Raw genomic sequence first — 17,525 nt, 5'->3', positions numbered from 1 at the left:
AAGGTTTTTTTCCGCTAGTGTTCTTAACTAACAGTCAGGATATTGACTCTTTTACCTTCACCTTGTCTGTCTATAACAAAGTACCTTCTGTTTATAGAGTGCTTCCTATTAAAATGTTTCTAAAACTAATGCATTTTAATTTTAACATCATGAATAATGTTTTAGAAATACATTTTTTTCTCCAGATATATTGTCTTCACTTTTATCAATTGCTAACTTGCATAGATTTTCATTTGCTTTTAATGTGTGTTGCTTTAACTGATTTAATCATAGAAATGAAATTGTCAGATGTACTTTCTTTTCTCTTTACAAAGTTCAGAGGAAGTTCTAAGCTTCAGAAACAGTTCTTTCTAATTTATTTTCAACTTATTTCAACGTATTAGTATATAAACTTGTGTTAGCTGTTGCCTGTTGTATTCTGCCATTTTAGGGAAAATTGTGTTAGAATGTGAGAAGGGTCATGCTGAAACATACAGACATCTTAATGACAGCAAGTTAAAAGCATATGTCAAATGTTTGTCCCAGATGATTAGTAGACTGAAAATTAGAAGAGTTTCAGCACTGTAGAGGAACAACATTAATTTCTTTCAAGACTCTTCCACCATTACCATTCTATAACCTTGGAAAAGTCACTTACCGTATCTGACCAGATTTCCTCATTTATAAATGGTGGTAATATTTCCTACCTCCTAGGATAGTTGTGAAGGTTAAAAAAGTGAAAAACATGCTATATGCTGACTGCAGTGCTTATCATATATAGTAAGTGTTCATTTTCGTTATAAGACCTGTGTTAATAACTCCCACTAATTTCCAGGTTTCTTCCAAAATTGATACTGCTATTTTGAGAGGAAGAATATGTCCATGACCTCTTTATTTAACTCTGAGATTATTACTAAATGAGATGAGAGTCCTCTCTTCTAATTTTTCTATTTCCAAAGGTGATAAGGATAGGCTGCCCCTTAAATTTGAGACCTAAACTTTCGTTCCTCTTAGAGGACTTGTTCTGTTCTAGCCTTTGCCTATTTTTCTCTTATTCAGAGTCACTGAGTGGGTTGTTTTGTTTTAGTTTTCTCAGATACTCTAAAGATCCCTATAGTCATTCATGTGGTAAGATAGTACTGTTTTAAATATTTCAACTTATCTCAAAAATAGAGGCTTAGGCTTTATATATAAAACTTGACTTTTTTTTTTTCATTTATTTTTATTAGTTGGAGGCTAATTACTTTACAATATTGAAGTGGGTTTTGTCATACATTGACATGAATCAGCCATGGAGTTATATGTATTCCCCATCCCGATCCCCCCTCCCACCTCCCTCTCCACCGGATTCCTCTGGGTCTTCCCAGTGCACCAGGCCCGAGCACTTGTCTCACGCATCCAACCTGGGCTGGTGATCTGTTTCACTATAGATAATATACATGTTTTGATGCTGTTCTCTCGAAACATCCCACCCTCGCCTTCTCCCACAGAGTCCAAAAGTCTGTTCTGTACATCTGTGTCTCTTTTTCTGTTTTGCGTATAGGGTTATCATTACCATCTTTCTAAATTCCATATATATGTGTTAGTATGCTGTAATGTTCTTTATATTTCTGGCTTACTTCACTCTGTATAATGGGCTCCAGTTTCATCCATCTCATTAGAACTGATTCAAATGAATTCTTTTTAACGGCTGAGTAATATTCCATGGTGTATATGTACCACAGCTTCCTTATCCATTCGTCTGCTGATGGGCTCCTAGAGGAGAACATAGGCAAAACACTCTCCGACATGAATCACAGCAGGATCCTCTATGACCCACCTCCCAGAATATTGGAAATAAAAGCAAAAATAAACAAATGGGACCTAATGAAACTTAAAAGCTTTTGCACAACAAAGGAAACTATAAGCAAGGTGAAAAGACAGCCCTCAGATTGGGAGAAAATAATAGCAAATGAAGCAACAGACAAAGGATTAATCTCAAAAATATACAAGCAACTCCTGCAGCTCAATTCCAGAAAAATAAATGACCCAATCAAAAAATGGCCAAAGAACAGAACTTGACTTTAAAATACTCTTAGTTGTCTCTTAGCTATATGGTTAATGTTATTAACATTAAGTTTGTCCTGCCCAGTTTGCCCCTTATCAAGGGTAGAAAGTAAAATATTGGAAGGCAGTATGTTGAATTTCTAGGTCAGTCTTCAGTCTGCCAGTACCAATATAGCCACTAAGTCAAATCTGACCCTTTGCAACCCCATGGACTCCAGCACACCAGGCTTCCCTGTCCTTCACCATCTCCCGAAGTTTGCTCAGACTCATGTCTGTCCTGTCGATGATGCCATCCAATTCTGCTTATGTATAAGTTCCCTAGAGCATCAGATTCATTTACAAATAATTGCAAGTCTGTAATTAATAACAATCTAATCCTTAACTAGGACTCCAGCCCACTTCAGTGACTTCTAAGAAGAATACTTCTTTTAAAATAACAACTGACAAGTCAGATTGTACAAATCAGAATTTTTATGACATTGTGAATTTAACCCTAGTGCACTTTCTCTGTTAACCAAGCTAGTGGCCAACCCAGTTAAAACAAAATCATATTTACATATATGTAGTTTAACAGAAAAATTAATTTCCAAATTAACTGCAAGTACATCTTTGTAATACATATGTTATATGTAGGGAAAAAACTAGATTAAATTGTCTTATTTCTCATATTAAAAGTTCTGGAAAATGATGATAAACATGCTTATCGATGTTCACAGAATGTCAGTTAAATCCTTTCACATCCCTCAGTTAATGCTGAGTCTTGTTGGAATTCAAACCAAATGCATAAAATGAAACATTCAGAATAGAAATTTTCTTTACAATTAGGTAACTTAAATGATTCGGAGTTGTTATACCCCTTAACCACTTTTAAAAGCTGTACTTCTTATGTAATAATTGTCCTGATCAGGAATCTTTCTAAGCTGCCTTTCTCTGGTGATGAAGGCTTCCTAAGATCATCACTCCAACTAGAAAATTTCTATTTCCTGTTCAGAAGTTTAAATTACTCATATTTATTTAGGATACCCTGATATCTTTACCTCTTAATCAGTAGATCACTAGGATGCTGTAAGGAGTAATGGACCAAGGGCTTTGCTGTGAGTCTCTAAGGTTATTTTGACTCAGGACTGCCACACTTGCAGCCTGCCAGTCAGAAAAATGAGAGAGCTGTCTCCACAACTAGTTTGCTTTTTTCCCATCTTTCTTCTGTGACAGCCACCAGGATATTGTTTGTTGTTGGCTTGTAGTAATTTTTTGTGTTCTGACCAGAGCACTCATAGATTTATCCACAGCATTTGGGGAGTTTTCTTTTGTTCTTTGACAAAACCTATTCTAAAATAAAGTAGAAGTAAGAAATTATTAAGCAATACCAGTCAAGATATTTAAATATCTTGGTTATAGAAAATTGTATTTATTATCCTCTAGTTCCCCCCCTCTGAAACTCTCAGGCTGTGGAACTCTAATCCTACAGATAATGAGATTTGTTTTCCCATGTCTTTTAAAAAAAATCACTGTGGTGTTTTAGGTGGTTTTCTACCCCATAGCCCTTGTACTCTGAAGGGTTTATTTTTTGCTGTAGTTATGGAGATTGATTTTTTTTGTTTCCTTTTGTTTTAGAGAAATAGTTCTAGCACTTGGAAATATTATCACCCATGTTGTTATTTTGAAGAAAAAATAATAAGCAAGTGGCTATAGAAATGCTGAATTCCTGCCTTTATATAGAATTTTCCCTCTAGATAATTATGTCTTTCCTGTATAGCCAAAAAAACGTAAGATGAGCCCCCTCCTAGTGTGTGTCACAGTAAATTCAGCCCATACTGAGAGACTTCTTAGTGGAGGATGAAAAAAATGGACTGTCAAGTAACCAATTCTCTTCTTAACAGAATTATTAATTCTTGTTCACTGTTGTTTCTGCCCTGTGTTCCTCTTAGCTTGCTTTTTCTGTCTTTGGGGATAGCCTCACACTGCACCCTTTTTCATTTAACAGTCAGTGATTAGACTGATAATCATTAGAATGATTAGAGCCACACATGCAGGATTGGTAATAGGCAGTTCTCATGATTGACAGTAGGAGGGAGTACAGAGTATTCCTCTAAATCATAAAAACACATGGGAAAAAATATTCTTAACTAATTACCAACTGGTAAGTAAGTTTTCCTTGACTCTCCTTCCTAACATTAAGGCATTGTTGATCTAAATTCAGTGATATTATCTGAATGGTTTACAAAATTCTGTCTTCCGAAGTTTCCAAACAGGCTATAAAATCCATAAAAATTTCCCTAGGAATCCCAGTTTGGGGCTTTGTATAAATCATTCATGTTTCCTAATCTCTTACATTCATCCAAGGTACATAGGTTAATTGCATGAGGTTCCCTCCATTTTTATTTTGTAATTCTATACTTCTGGCCCTTCCCCTCCCAGAAGGCTACTTCATATATCCAGCAAAATGTTGTAAGATGTCTACCCTCCTCCACCCAAGACAGAGTCGATCATCTTTGACACCTGCTTAGTCTCCTGAGTCTGCTACTGAGTGTAATTCCCCTTATTGGCAACATCACTCACCAGGTCAGCTCTACAGATTCTTTTTAGCCTAATTCAGTCCATTTTTCTTTCCAATAAATGTGTGTATCAAGATAACTACATCACTATGTGTTTGCAGCTTAATACGCTTCTGTTTAAAAAGCATTATTGAGCAATCAAAGATCAGTTTCTTCAGTTGTGAGAGACTGGCTTCAGTCTAGTTGTTTATTAGCATAAAACTCACATTTCTTAAGCTCACATTGTAGATTGTCTGCTTGAAGTATCAATTTTAGAAATGGGGACTCTGTTTTGCTCTAGAATTTGAACCCCCTTGCTGTTGTTGCTGTCCACTTTCTTAGACTGGTTTTTTTTTTTTTTTTTTTTAGTTTATCTTATCTTAGTAGATAAAGTATTCACTTTGTTTAAAAACTAACAGTATAAAAAAGGTATGCAGTGAGTAGTCTCTTATCCTCATTTCCCGGCTGTCCAGTTCTCACACTGCCCTCTCCAATAGGTACCTACTGTTCTTAGTTTGTAATGTATCCTTCCAGAAATTTGTTATGTAATTACTGGCAAAAATTAAAATGAGATATTAATTTTCTTCTTTTTTTTTTACACAAAAAGTAGCATATACTTTTCTGCAACTTTTTTTTTCACCTAATATAACTGATATTTTTCCATATCACCAGATAGAGAGCTGCCCCACTCTTTTTTAAAAAAAACTACCCAATAGTCCATTGTATGGAAGTACAATACCATACTTTCTATAACTGTTCCCTCATAGAGGGATATTTTTAAAGCTTTGCTACCACAAATAATGCTGTAATAAATAACCTTGTACAGACATTTTGTGTGAGCATACTGCAGGGTAAATCATCAAAACTGAAAGGCATTTGGACCCAATAATCAGAGAAGGACAGTCTCAAGATTATATAAAGTGCTAGTTTATGGAGGAAAGGAACACCAGCTTACGCTTTACTTCTCAGTCTTTTTGCCCGTATTCTTTTTTCAGACTCTCAGGCTTCTCATTTCCACTGCCCTGTTTTTGTCCCAGGTTTGTCTCTTCTTGACTGTAAAGATCATTTCCAACAACCTCAAAGCTAATTCTTGACTGCTTTCAGTATCTTCTTTCCAGATGTCTTAGAGTAATTGACATAATAAGCATAAGAATTTGAGAATTGGGTGAATTTTTTTTCCACACCCATACCATGGAAGGCATTAAATGAATATAAAGGGCAGTAAGTTTTGCATCTGTGATTTATGTTACTTTAGTAAAAGCTCACCATTTCTTCCATTTGATACTACAAAGCACTTATTTCAAGATCTTGTATACCAGTACAGTGTAGTCCTCTGCTTGACATTCAGAATTTAATATACACACTTTTTTTTTCTTTTTTATTTTTTGGTGAGAAAGGTTAAGCTATAGTTTCAACCCAACTTCAGAAATTTTCTTTAGAAAGGAGGGGTTTTTATTGCTCTGTGAAATTCATTAAATTAAATGAAAACGCTCTGGATTTTATTTGATTTTGCTCATAACAAATTTTTGACACCTCCTTTTCCCCTTTCCTCAATATTTGAGATTTTTTTTCTATTGTGCATGATAGAGGAATGCTGCTAAGCTTGCAAGTAATTAACTTGAAATTGTTTTGAGTAATTCTGCTTTTTTGGCTTTTTGTACCTAATCAGAATTGATGTGACTGAAGTGCAAATCTTCATAATAATCATGCATTTGCTGGCAGTGATTGGAGGACCACCTTTTTGGCAATCTATGGTAACTCTTCACATTGTGTATCCCACGTCATGCATGTTGTCTTTTGCTTGTGTTTTTCTAATGCAGTATAATCCATTTAAAAGGTGATATGTCAAATTATTTTGTTCTCTCCGGAAACAAAAAGTCACAGCAACATTAGGATACAAACTTCTCTTTAGGGCATAGTGAATTTTACTATTTGGAGTTATGTGGTTCAGTAGGTCCCTTTCAAGGGTATTTTTAAAGGCTTTCAGAATTATTATTTGTTATCCCATTGTATAAGTGAGGGAACAGCAGGTAGTATATCAGTTTAACCAATGAAAAGACTTAAGTCAGAGCTTTTATTCTCTTGCTGAACTACATGAGTCTACTAGTTTCTCCATTATATGCTTAAAGCTGAATAATGAATTTTGGTAGTAAATTAATTCTGACCCCAGAACAGAATAAATGCTTATTGAAAACAATGCTATAGGATTGTTTCAACAAGCCGAGACCCTGATTTTCAACCTGACCTGAAATATAGTCATCCCCAGCAAATACAAGTTCTTTCCCACAAACTTCTGGAGAGAGAATATAATATATATAATACAGGGGGTCAAGAACACAGGCTGAGGAACCAGACTGCCTGAGTTTGGTACTGGCTTCACTGCCTACTGAGTGAGTGAACTTGATCTGTAATTCAACTCTCTGTGGCATAGTTTTTGCCTCTTGTGAAATGAGGACAATAATAGTACCTGTCTGATAAGGTTATTTTGTGGATTAAATGAGTATGTGTAAAGCACTCAGGAACAGCCTCCATCAAATGATAAGCCCTCAAGAGAAGTTGTGGCTGCTCTTACAATTGGAATTTTTCCTACTCCTAAACAAACACAGTTCTTAAAAGTCAGATTAATATTTAAGTATAAGGGAAATTTACTGAGCACAATTTTCCCATTACCTAACTCATTTAATGATGGTGAATTTGATACTCAAGGAAGTATAATTAACATTCTTCCTTAAGTATTTATTACCAGAAATTGCATAATGCCTTTTGGTGACAGGATAGCCTTGTGAAGAGGGAAATGAAGGAATAAAAATAATCGTTAGTCAACCAGGAAAATTCTGAAACCGTTCATGCATAGTATCATTCAAAATCACATCTTTTTTACACATTAGTCTCAAATGCCAGTACTGTCTCTACTGAAATCCAAGATCTATAGATATATAAACATGTCCTATATATATGTATCTCTCTGTAGACCTTAGATTTCACTGTAATATTATTACTTTTGCTCTCTTGTAGGCTAAATAGTTAAAAAGTTATAAGTAGCTATAAAACTATTAAATAGGTAATAGTTTTAAACAATTTGGCTATAGAAGAAGAAAAGAAAAAGTAGTCTTCTCCTGAAACTATTTTATAAAGCCTAAAGCTTGTCTCTCACTTAATTTTTTTTCATTTCTTGACTATATTATTTTTTTCATAGGCTTTGTGTTTTATACCAAAATCTCTCCCCCTCCAAAATTACTTTGCATCTCTTATACACATATAAATTACCTGTAGTGTTTCAACATATCAATAGCAAAAAATAGAATTTCTGGCTTAATCGTCTAGAAACAAGTCAACATCAGGTATGTATACCTAATTATCCATATCAGCATGGAAGTACAGAAAGCATTGTTGTCAGTGCATTTGTGTATTCACACAGGCTGTACACATATCCTTAATTTTTAGGTGATACCTGGCAGTAAATTTGCTTCAAGTAAACATGTTCCCTTTTTTAGGATTTATACACAGAATCTGTACATGTGCATAACAAATTATTTTTCTTTAAAAGGATCAAATATTTTGTCCTGTCTTTATTGACAAGATATATACAATCATTCTTTTTTATGTTTAAAGAAGTAACCTGAGGAACTCTCAGACCCAAGTCTGAATTGGAGGTCCCAGACCCAACAATTCAATTGCAGTATTAGCGAGGTTAGGTTGCAGTAAGGAAACAGATTCCCAGACCTGTGTCTTATTATTAGTATCATTGGTTCTACTGTTACCATCATTAAACTAAAAGGAAAGGACTTGCCCTCTCTGGTGATATACAGAGGCTTAGAGAAATATTTGTATTCTTTGAGCAGTTTTCAGTGCAGATTCCCATAATTGACTTCATCCACTGTTTCTTTTTTTCTTTATACATGACCCCATGAGCTCATGGCTGAATAAGGGGTTTTGAAATGCATTGTCTTAGTTCAGGAAAGACTATACTTCCAGTGCTCTGATTTATTTGTGTGCCAAAATGGAGAGGAGATATTTATTTAGAGCCCAGGAATGAATTTTTTGTCTCTTTTGAGCCTGAGGACATAAAATGGAAATTGCCTTCCAAATCCTCATTTAAAGACTTTTATTGATATTTAAGAAAGCAGCTTTATGGTGAAAACAAATAAAAACAGTGCAAATGTCTTCTTAAAGCTGATTTTAGAAGATCAGCTGTTTTACAAAGGTAAGTGATTTTCATCTACTGCTTATTGAGCACCCACTTTTTGCTTTTTTTTTTTTTCCTTCAAAGAGATTTTGTTTGTTTGTTTTACCAGAGGTTGTAGTTAGTTTTTGTTTGTTTAGGTTGGTTAGGATTTTTGTGTCTGTGGTTTGTTTCTTTTCTCCAGTGTTTTAAGAAAAGAAATTATTCTCATGCACAAAAGTTACTATAGTTTATACATTGCAAGAAACAAGACATCATTTGTATGTATTGCTTCTCCAAAAGAATATATCCTTTTGGGATGTCTTGTATCTATCTTCTATCATATATATATCACTCTTGAAAAAAGGAATATTACTTTGGAAGGATCCACATAAAAGCCCCTGCTGGTTACTTTCACTGACATTCGATTCTTTAAGTAGCAGTTGATGTGTGTTAAATAAAAGTGTGTTAAACCAGGAGACACCTTCTAGAATCCAGTTAGGGCAAATGGTGGGTGTTATTACAGGTGAGGGGCTTTACAGGAAAAGAGCTTTCCAGGTGGCACAGTTGGTAAAGAATCCACCTACCAATGCAGGAAACACAAGAGATAGAGGTTTGATCCCTGGGTCAGGAAGATTCCCCCAGAGGAGGAAATGGCAACACACTTCAGTATTCTTGCCTGGAAAAGTGCCATGGACAGAGGAGTCTGGCAGTCCACAGTCCATGGGGTCACAAAGAGTCGGACATGACTGAGTGTACACACAAACATATTACAGGTGAAGTTTCAGAATTCATTAGGTAGAATTCATTAGGTATCTTACTGTTAAACTGAAAGACTTCAGGAGTGCCTTTATACGTAAGTAAATCAGACAATCAGTTCGGTCGCTCAGTTGTGTCTGACTCTTTGCAACCCCATGGACTGCAGCACGCCAGGCCTCCCTGTCCATCATCAACTCCCGGTGTTTACTCAAACTCATCTCCATTGAGTCAGTGATGCCATCCAACCATCTCGTCCTCTGTCGTCCCCTTCTCCTCCTGCCTTCAATCTTTCCCAGCATCAGGGTCTTTTCAAATGAGTCAGCTCTTTGCATCAGGTGGCCAAAGTATTAGAGTTTCAGCTTCAATATCAGTCCCTCCAATGAACACTCAGGACCGATCTCCTTTAGGATGGACTGGTTGGATCTCTTTTTCAGTCCAAGGGACTCCCAAGAGTCTTCTGCAACACCACAGTTCAAAAGCATCAATTCTTTGGTGCTCAGCTTTCTTTATAGTCCAACTCTCACAGCCATACATGACTACTGGAAAAACCATAGCTTTGACTAGATGGACCTTTGTTGGCAAAGTAATTTCTCTGCTTTTTAAAATGCTGTCTAGTTTGGTCATAATTTACAAACAGACATATCCACATTCTTTGGAAGAAAGTATCTAATCTCAAAATTATACTTTCTGCTGAAATTTACAAAGCGTGTAAGAGTATTTTATTAGCAACTGAAATTTTGCTTTAATCCAAGCGATTCAACCAAAACCTATGTCTGTTTTAATTTGTAAACCTGAGAGTTTTAAGATTTTTTTCATCTCTGGAAAATGGATTACATTAGATTGGTACTATTTGGTTATATTATTTATGGCATGAGTCCAAAGAATTTTGGGCTTCCCAGGTGGCTCGGTGGTAAAGAATTTGCCTGCCACGCAGGAGTCAGGGGTTAGATCCCTGGGTCGGGAAGACTCTTTGGAGAAGAAAATGGCAACCCACTCCACTATTCTTGCCTGGAGAATCCCATGGACAGAGGAGCCTGGTGGGCCACAGTCCATGGGGTCACAGAGTCAGACACAACTTAACAACAACCAGACTAAGCAACAACTTGAGGATTTCACCCTAGCTATAGAGCAGACACTGTGACCCAAGTGAGTTTGTATTCTTTCCAGCCGCAAAGACTGAGGACATTCTGAGTAGTGTCTGAGGACACACCTGAGATGAAGGTGTTTTTAATACAGCTTTCTGTCAGTGTCTATAAAGCAGATGCACTTTGATCACCTTGAATACATTCCAGGAAGATGAGGACAGAAGGAGAAAGATTGAGAAAGACAGAATGTGTCCACCCTCCTTGATCTTGAGTGAGGTGAAAGTGACAACTCTTTTAGTACTTTTTATAGGTGGTTCAGTTGTGCTGATTTTTAAGGGATCACCTGGTAGTACTTGGGATTCCTTTGACTTCAGCTTTTCCTTCACATTGCCTCAGATTTTCTTGTAGCTAACTTCCTTTTTCCTTCTTAATGAGGGGGCAAGATGTGTCTGCATAGTATCTCAAAAAAGTTCTACATAGAGAGTAAGAGAAAGGGAGGACATCTTAATCTGTTTGACAAGTTTATATTGAGCACCTACAATATCCAGGGTTCTAGAGAATATAAAAATCAATTTAAGCATAAACCTACATTCAGGAGTGAATGTTTTGGTGTATATAGCTATCATATATGACAGAAGTGAAGAGGGCTTTAAGAATGTTTATGATTCTTTGCCCCAAGTCTGTAGTTTGGTTTGTAGTCCAAGGTTTGCCTGGCTTTTACTGCTTTGCCTGGCTTTTCTAATGTTGCTGTTTGTTCTTTCAAAGAGCAGAAATTTCCACGATCCTAAACCATTTTCACCAAACTTTAAATACAGTTGTGATGTTACTCAGTTCCATTGTGGCACAAATTACTGTCACACTCATTTAGTTGTGGCACTAGGTTACTGGCACTCATTTAGCACCCTGGCCCTAATAAAGGCATGCCCCTGTAATGGACTCATGCTTTGCTTCCTTTGAAATCTGAAAGAGCAGTGTTTCCTCCTTTGCCAGGCAGGTCCTTTGTCTCTGGAGGGAAAGGGGAACTAGCCAGAGTATTGAATTTCAGTGAGGTGCATCGGAGTTAGATTGTACCTTTAGTTTTCTGAATGAGAGGGAAAAAAAAAAATCTCTTGGAGTTCAGAGCGCCCTGTGGTGTTGATTTTCTCCTTTATTGCAAAGAAACTTTGAATTTGGACTGTAAGGGTTTGGAGATCAATTAGAGAAAGAAGGGGACAATTTTAGATGCTCCATAAAGTTCTGGGCTTAATTTTTTAAGTTGACCTATTTCATTTTAGAAAATTAAACACTGCCACAGTACAACTTGAAATTTGAATAGTTGATTTTCCCGTTTTTTAGACTGCAGTTTTGCAAGAGGTCATAGAGTTGTGTAAATAAACTGAGTTCTTGAGCGTTTTAAAGAAACAGAGTATCTAAATGTTTAATTTTGTATCTATCAATCTTCATGGGGTTTTATACACAAAAAGAATGGGCAATGTCACATTTCTTTATTTGATTTTTAAAATATAGGCAGATGGCAGCCCTGAAAAGTATAAACAGCCCTGATTAAAATGTCTTCATTGTAAGAACTCAATGCCTATTAAACCATTGTTTTGGAATGGTTGCTGTTGGAAAACCATTGCTTTTGGGATCTTACTTCTAGAGCCATTTTGTTTCTCTTAATAGAATGTATCATTTTACTGTTGCTTTCTTTTCCTTCCATACTGGACAAAATTAGAGACCTCAGAAAAGCTAAAAAGAGAAATGTAAAAAGGAAATCTTAAATGATTTTTAAGATTTAGTACAAGCGTGTTTTGTTTTAAATGAGGGTATTGTATTTGCAAGGTTAGATACATGATCTCAATCTCCTCAGCACCACCCCCCCCCCCACCTTACTTTAGGTAAATTGATTCATATTTTCAGTATACTACAAAAATGTATTACTTACTTCTTCTGGAAAGTAAACTTGTACATTAAAATTTTGGATACACAGTTATAGAGCTGTACCTGCTTGGGTGTGTGTCATATATTTTTCCTCCTGTCCCTGAGTTTTCTGTCTTGCATGTCTCTTGACATCAATATGGGAGCTGTTTTTACTTTTATGTGAAGCTATAATTTGAGATTATCAGAAGCTTCTTGAATATGAATGCTTTCTTAGTTGCTGTCTGCTTTTGCTAGCAGTTTATATCCCAACAGTTTGGAATTGGGACCTCTTTTCAGTAGAACCTTCTTTCCTCTTCCATTCTCAAGTTTGGAGATTTTTTTAAATCTTGTTGCACATACTTCTGGTCCTTTATGCTCTATGCTTTTCTCATAACAATTAATAACTAGTTACAGATTTACCAATAGAGTTCAAAAAATGCACAAAGAAAAAGGCAGAGCTCACTTCTTTTATAAAAAGGCTAGAAGATAACCTGATTCAGTGTTGCCAGACTTCTGGGATGTGTTAGGTGAACTTAGCTATGACACAGACTAATAAAGTTGAATCCGTTTTTTTTCTTAAGTTGTATTAGGAGTAAGATTAATTTTTATGTAGTCTCTCATTTGTTGAGACTTGTTATGTTGTTTATAATGGAAAGGCTAGGGAAACTTCTGTCAGTTTGAGTATTTACAGACTATAGAAGGAATGGAGAATATATCAGAATATGAATCAAATATGTGTTTTGTTATTTTAATCTGTATATGTGTATATATATATATATTAATTGCTCTCTCTCTCTACCTATTGAAGATTCCAGTGCTGAATATTCAAATGAAAATTTTTCCTGCGCTTTGTACTGTAGCAGGGACCATATTTTCCTGTACAAATTACTTCCGTGTAATCTTCACAGGTGGTGTTGGAAAAAATGGATCAACGATAGCAGTAAGTATTTCTTAAGATTTCTGGTTATTGTCTGCTCAAACTTGAGTTTTGTAATCTCTGTGCTTGGACTTAGTTTTGTAATTGCTTTGTTTTTTATTTGAATTGTTATTTGAATTAATTAAAAATCACTTGTTAATTGAGAATTTGCACTTAGCGTTATGCTCATATTTGCATATTTTTGTGCATGCACATATACTCTCACACACACACTTTTAAAAACGTGTATCTTTTTTAAAGAGTGCAGTCTACTTTGTAAAATACGTCTGGCCTCTTTAAGTAAAATCAGTTTGTGCCTTACCAGTCCACACTGCTACTTTTCCCTAGCTGTTCTGGTGTTCAGTTATAAAAATTGCTGGCTGTCAAGACACCATGAGGTTCTTAGAAGTTTGAGTTGCTCTGTCTTACATCAAGCAGATCCATACAGTATCTGATCGGTATAGAAAACCACTAATTCCTCACTTCTCTTTACTCTAAACAGGGAACAAGTGTCCTTTCTCCTTTCCTCCATATTGGATCAGTAATTACATTAGCTGCAATGATCTACAAGAAATCAGCAGTTCAGCTTTTCGAAAAGCATCCCTGTCTTTATATATTGACATTTGGTTTTGTATCTGCCAAAATCACCAATAAGCTTGTGGTAAGCACCAGTTTTGTTTTTAACTTTCTTCTTATTTTGGTTTTATGGCCAGAGTTTTTATTTCATAGTTTCTTAAGCAATTCTAGAGTTTGCTCTCCTCCAGTCAAAATCTCTTGACATCAACATAGGAGCTGTTTTTACTCATACATGAAGCTACAATTTGAGATTAACAGAAGCTCATAAAACCTCTGCAACTCTTCTGTCCACAGTTTAATTTGATTATTTAGTTTGTCTCTATTCTTCATTCTCATTCTGTACACTTATGGCTCCTTGTGAAGAGCTCTTCTGGGGGTGATTTTGTTGTCATGGTACATACTTTCAGTGTTATAGCTCTCAAACCCACTCTTGTTGTCATCTTAGTTTTGAACATTCAGCAGATACTGCTAACGGGTTCTTGAAAGAATGATATGTGATCACAATGCTGACTTACTGTGTAGCTCACAATTGCTGTAAAGTGAACCGGCTGCCTACATCACTGACTCTCCTTTATTCATAGGTGGCACACATGACCAAAAGTGAGATGCATCTGCATGACACAGCCTTCATCGGGCCAGCACTGTTGTTTCTGGACCAGTATTTTAACAGCTTTATTGATGAGTATATTGTACTTTGGATAGCCCTGGTAAGTTTGGTACTGTGTTCTATTTCATGATTTGGAGGCTGCTTGTTTTCTTGTTTCAGTGGGCCAGTCCTGAGAGAGAGATCATATAATGATTTAGGGACTTCCCCAGCCATCCAGTGGTTAAAACTCCACCTTCCAAAATGAGGAGCTTGGGTTCTATCCCTGATCAGGGAACTAAGATCCCACAGGCGATGGGGTGTGGCCAAAATTTTTTTAAAAAATTACAATGGTTTAGAATACCAGAAAACATTTGTGGGACTTCATGAGAGTTCCTTGTGACTTCGTCTTTAGTCATTCTTTTGTATTCTTATTAGTCCTGCCTACATCCTGGCTCATAAATTCCATATTTCTGACTATAAGGCAGTAGTAGCTGGCAGACTATACTATGTGGGCCAGTGGCCATGTTTTGTAAATAAAGTTTTCTTGAAACATAGTTACTAAAACCTGTCATTTATATATTTTCTGTGGTTGCTTTTATGCTTCAGAGGCAGAGTTGAACAGTGTGACAAAGTATGGTCCACAAAGCATAAAATATTCACTAAGTTTGTTGCTCCTTGGTGTAAAGGAGATCTGTGGGGAAATTGAGTTATTAAATTGCATGGAATTGAAGATGAATTTCAGGAGAAGAGAAGAAAGTCAGAAGCCTCTCCGGCTTTAGGGATGGCCTGAGCAGGTGCTGAGAATCTAATAATCTCTCTTTTTTTTTCTTTTTTTTTGTATTTTCCAGGTTTTCTCTTTCTTTGATTTGATTCGCTACTGTGTCAGTGTTTGCAATCAGATTGCATCTCACCTGCATATACATGTCTTCAGAATCAAGGTCTCTACAGCTCATTCTAATCATCATTAATGATGTAACTGATGTTACATAGGAAGCTCGTGTTTTCTGCAGGAAAGAATCCAAACATATTAAGGAGAATGGGGCGGTTAAGAACAAGAATAATTTATAATAATCAATGTTGTATAACTTTTATTCTTTGTTATTGATAACACTCCTTAACTATCCCTGTGTGAGAATGGGAATTTCAAGTTCCATCCTGTAAATGTACGTGTTGTCATGCAGGGTTGGCCCAAGAAAGCATGCAAGAAAAAAATACCATGTGTTTGTAGTTATCCTGGATTCAGAGTAAAATCATCATGGGGAGCAGATCCCCAGTGGTGATTTCTAATGTAGAATATTTGCAGGCCAAAATTGGTTGCTTTATAATTTTAACAAATCATCATCTTCTTAGTGACATCCTTGTTTAGTATCTTCTCAAGCTTTCTTTACTAAGGAGCTCAGCTTGTGGCACAGATATATCCTACTAGCTTATGAGGTGGAACTTGATAAAGATTTTGAATTTGGATTGAAAAGTTTCCTATCTTTACATTGTTGAGGAAGTCATTTTTTTATTGCTCAAGATACGGTATCTCATGGGCTTGGGAAATCCTGTTAGCATGCATAATAATGTGATAACTTTGTCGATCCATTTTATTTTTTTAAATAAACATATGATCTGAAAGCCAGTCTTTTTTTCTCAGTTTTATTCAGTGGAAACATAAACTAAGTTTTAATGTTGCTTTTTAAATTTTAAAGCAAAATTTATTTTTGTTCTTTAGTAAATAAGGAAATTAAGTCAGCTGCCTCGTCGTCAACATGTGTCCTGTGACCTTTCTATTTTGTATAAAACTGTTTAACTTAAAACATGGGAGTGCTATGTTCATTTTCCCTCTTGGTAGGTTTTTTGCTGTTGTTATAGTTATCACCCTTAAGATTCTAAGTCTCTTTTTCCCTTTGTAAAAGGAGAACCATAATCTTAAAAGCCCACAGGAGTTTAGTAGGTCTTTGTTGTTGTTCCTCAGCTGCTAAGTCGTGTCTGACTCTGTGAGCCCCTGGACTGCAGCACACCAGGCTTCCCTGTCCTTCACTGTCTCCTGAAGTTTGCTCAAATTCACGTCCATTGAGTTGGTGATACCATCCAACCATCTCATGCTGTGTCATCCCCTTCTCCTCCTGCCTTCAGTCTTTCCCAGCATCAGGGTCTTTTCCAGTGAGTCAGCTCTTCACATCATATGGCCAAGCTATTAGAGCTTCAGCATCAGTCCTTCCAATGAAAATTCAGGTTTCCTTTAGGATTGACTGGTTAGTAGCTCTCAGAATCTCAAGCCCTTCCCCCAGGTGTAAAATAAGAGAGGCTTGTGCCTCTCTTGGAAATTATTGAATATTTGCACTCTCCTTTTCTGGCTACAAGTTTGAAACAAAAAACAGGTGTCCTCAGTAACTATAAACCAGATCTGTTTCTGTTGTGTATAGTTCAATTGCTTGAATGAAGAGGCAGAAAAACAGCAAAGGTTTAAACTATTGACTAAAATGAGGTATCTTACTATTGATTATTATTTATACCCTGTTTCCATAATCATGGATACACAACAGCTGTGCTGCTTTGCCTGGCAACCAGAACTCTTTCTTGCACTTCTAATGATTCCATCAATTCCATGTAATCTTGATTAGCAGTGGTAGTGAAACTATTCATTTATTTGCTAGAATGTAGCTGGAAAAGGAAGTTTTCATTATCTTTGCTTGCTAGCAACTTCTCCAGCATCTGGGGTAGAGACGTTCATACAAGAAAATGCTAGGGCAGATCAAATGTCACAAGGTAGGACAAAGGGAAAAAGAAGGAAGGATAATTAACTTTGGCAGAGTTACATCATTGTCTTATGAGATAGACACAGCAGATGTTAATTGCCTACAGTGGAAACTGAGGTTTGGAGAAGCTAAATGGCATACCAGTGGCACAACAGTTGTTCCTTTTCCAAATGGAGACTAGAATCCATATCTTCTGAATCCTGGTCCAGCATTATCTTCTACACTATACTAGGTTTTAG

General features: G+C 36.2%; 1 protein-coding gene across 2 annotated transcripts in view; it reads left to right on the top strand.

The window, feature by feature from the left end:
• CEPT1 (choline/ethanolamine phosphotransferase 1) overlaps positions 1 to 16,166 on the top strand; it is a 37,509-nt gene extending 21,343 nt beyond the window's left edge. Inside the window, exons 5-9 of one of the 2 annotated variants that reach the window (XM_043875778.1) lie at positions 6,229 to 6,313; positions 13,273 to 13,404; positions 13,883 to 14,041; positions 14,538 to 14,663; positions 15,391 to 16,166. In XM_043875778.1, coding sequence (XP_043731713.1) covers positions 6,229 to 6,313; positions 13,273 to 13,404; positions 13,883 to 14,041; positions 14,538 to 14,663; positions 15,391 to 15,510 — 622 coding nt within the window. In that variant the 3' untranslated portion in view covers positions 15,511 to 16,166. The remainder of the gene's footprint in view (positions 1 to 6,228; positions 6,314 to 13,272; positions 13,405 to 13,882; positions 14,042 to 14,537; positions 14,664 to 15,390) is intronic. The other variant, XM_043875779.1, reaches the window with a different exon arrangement.
• The last annotated feature ends 1,359 nt before the right edge of the window (positions 16,167 to 17,525 follow it).

The sequence above is a fragment of the Cervus elaphus genome, chromosome 20, assembly GCF_910594005.1.
Source record: "Cervus elaphus chromosome 20, mCerEla1.1, whole genome shotgun sequence".
Taxonomy (NCBI): domain Eukaryota; kingdom Metazoa; phylum Chordata; class Mammalia; order Artiodactyla; family Cervidae; genus Cervus; species Cervus elaphus.
The sequence above is the reverse complement of the archived record's forward strand: the minus strand, read 5'-3'. Positions and strand labels throughout refer to the sequence as shown.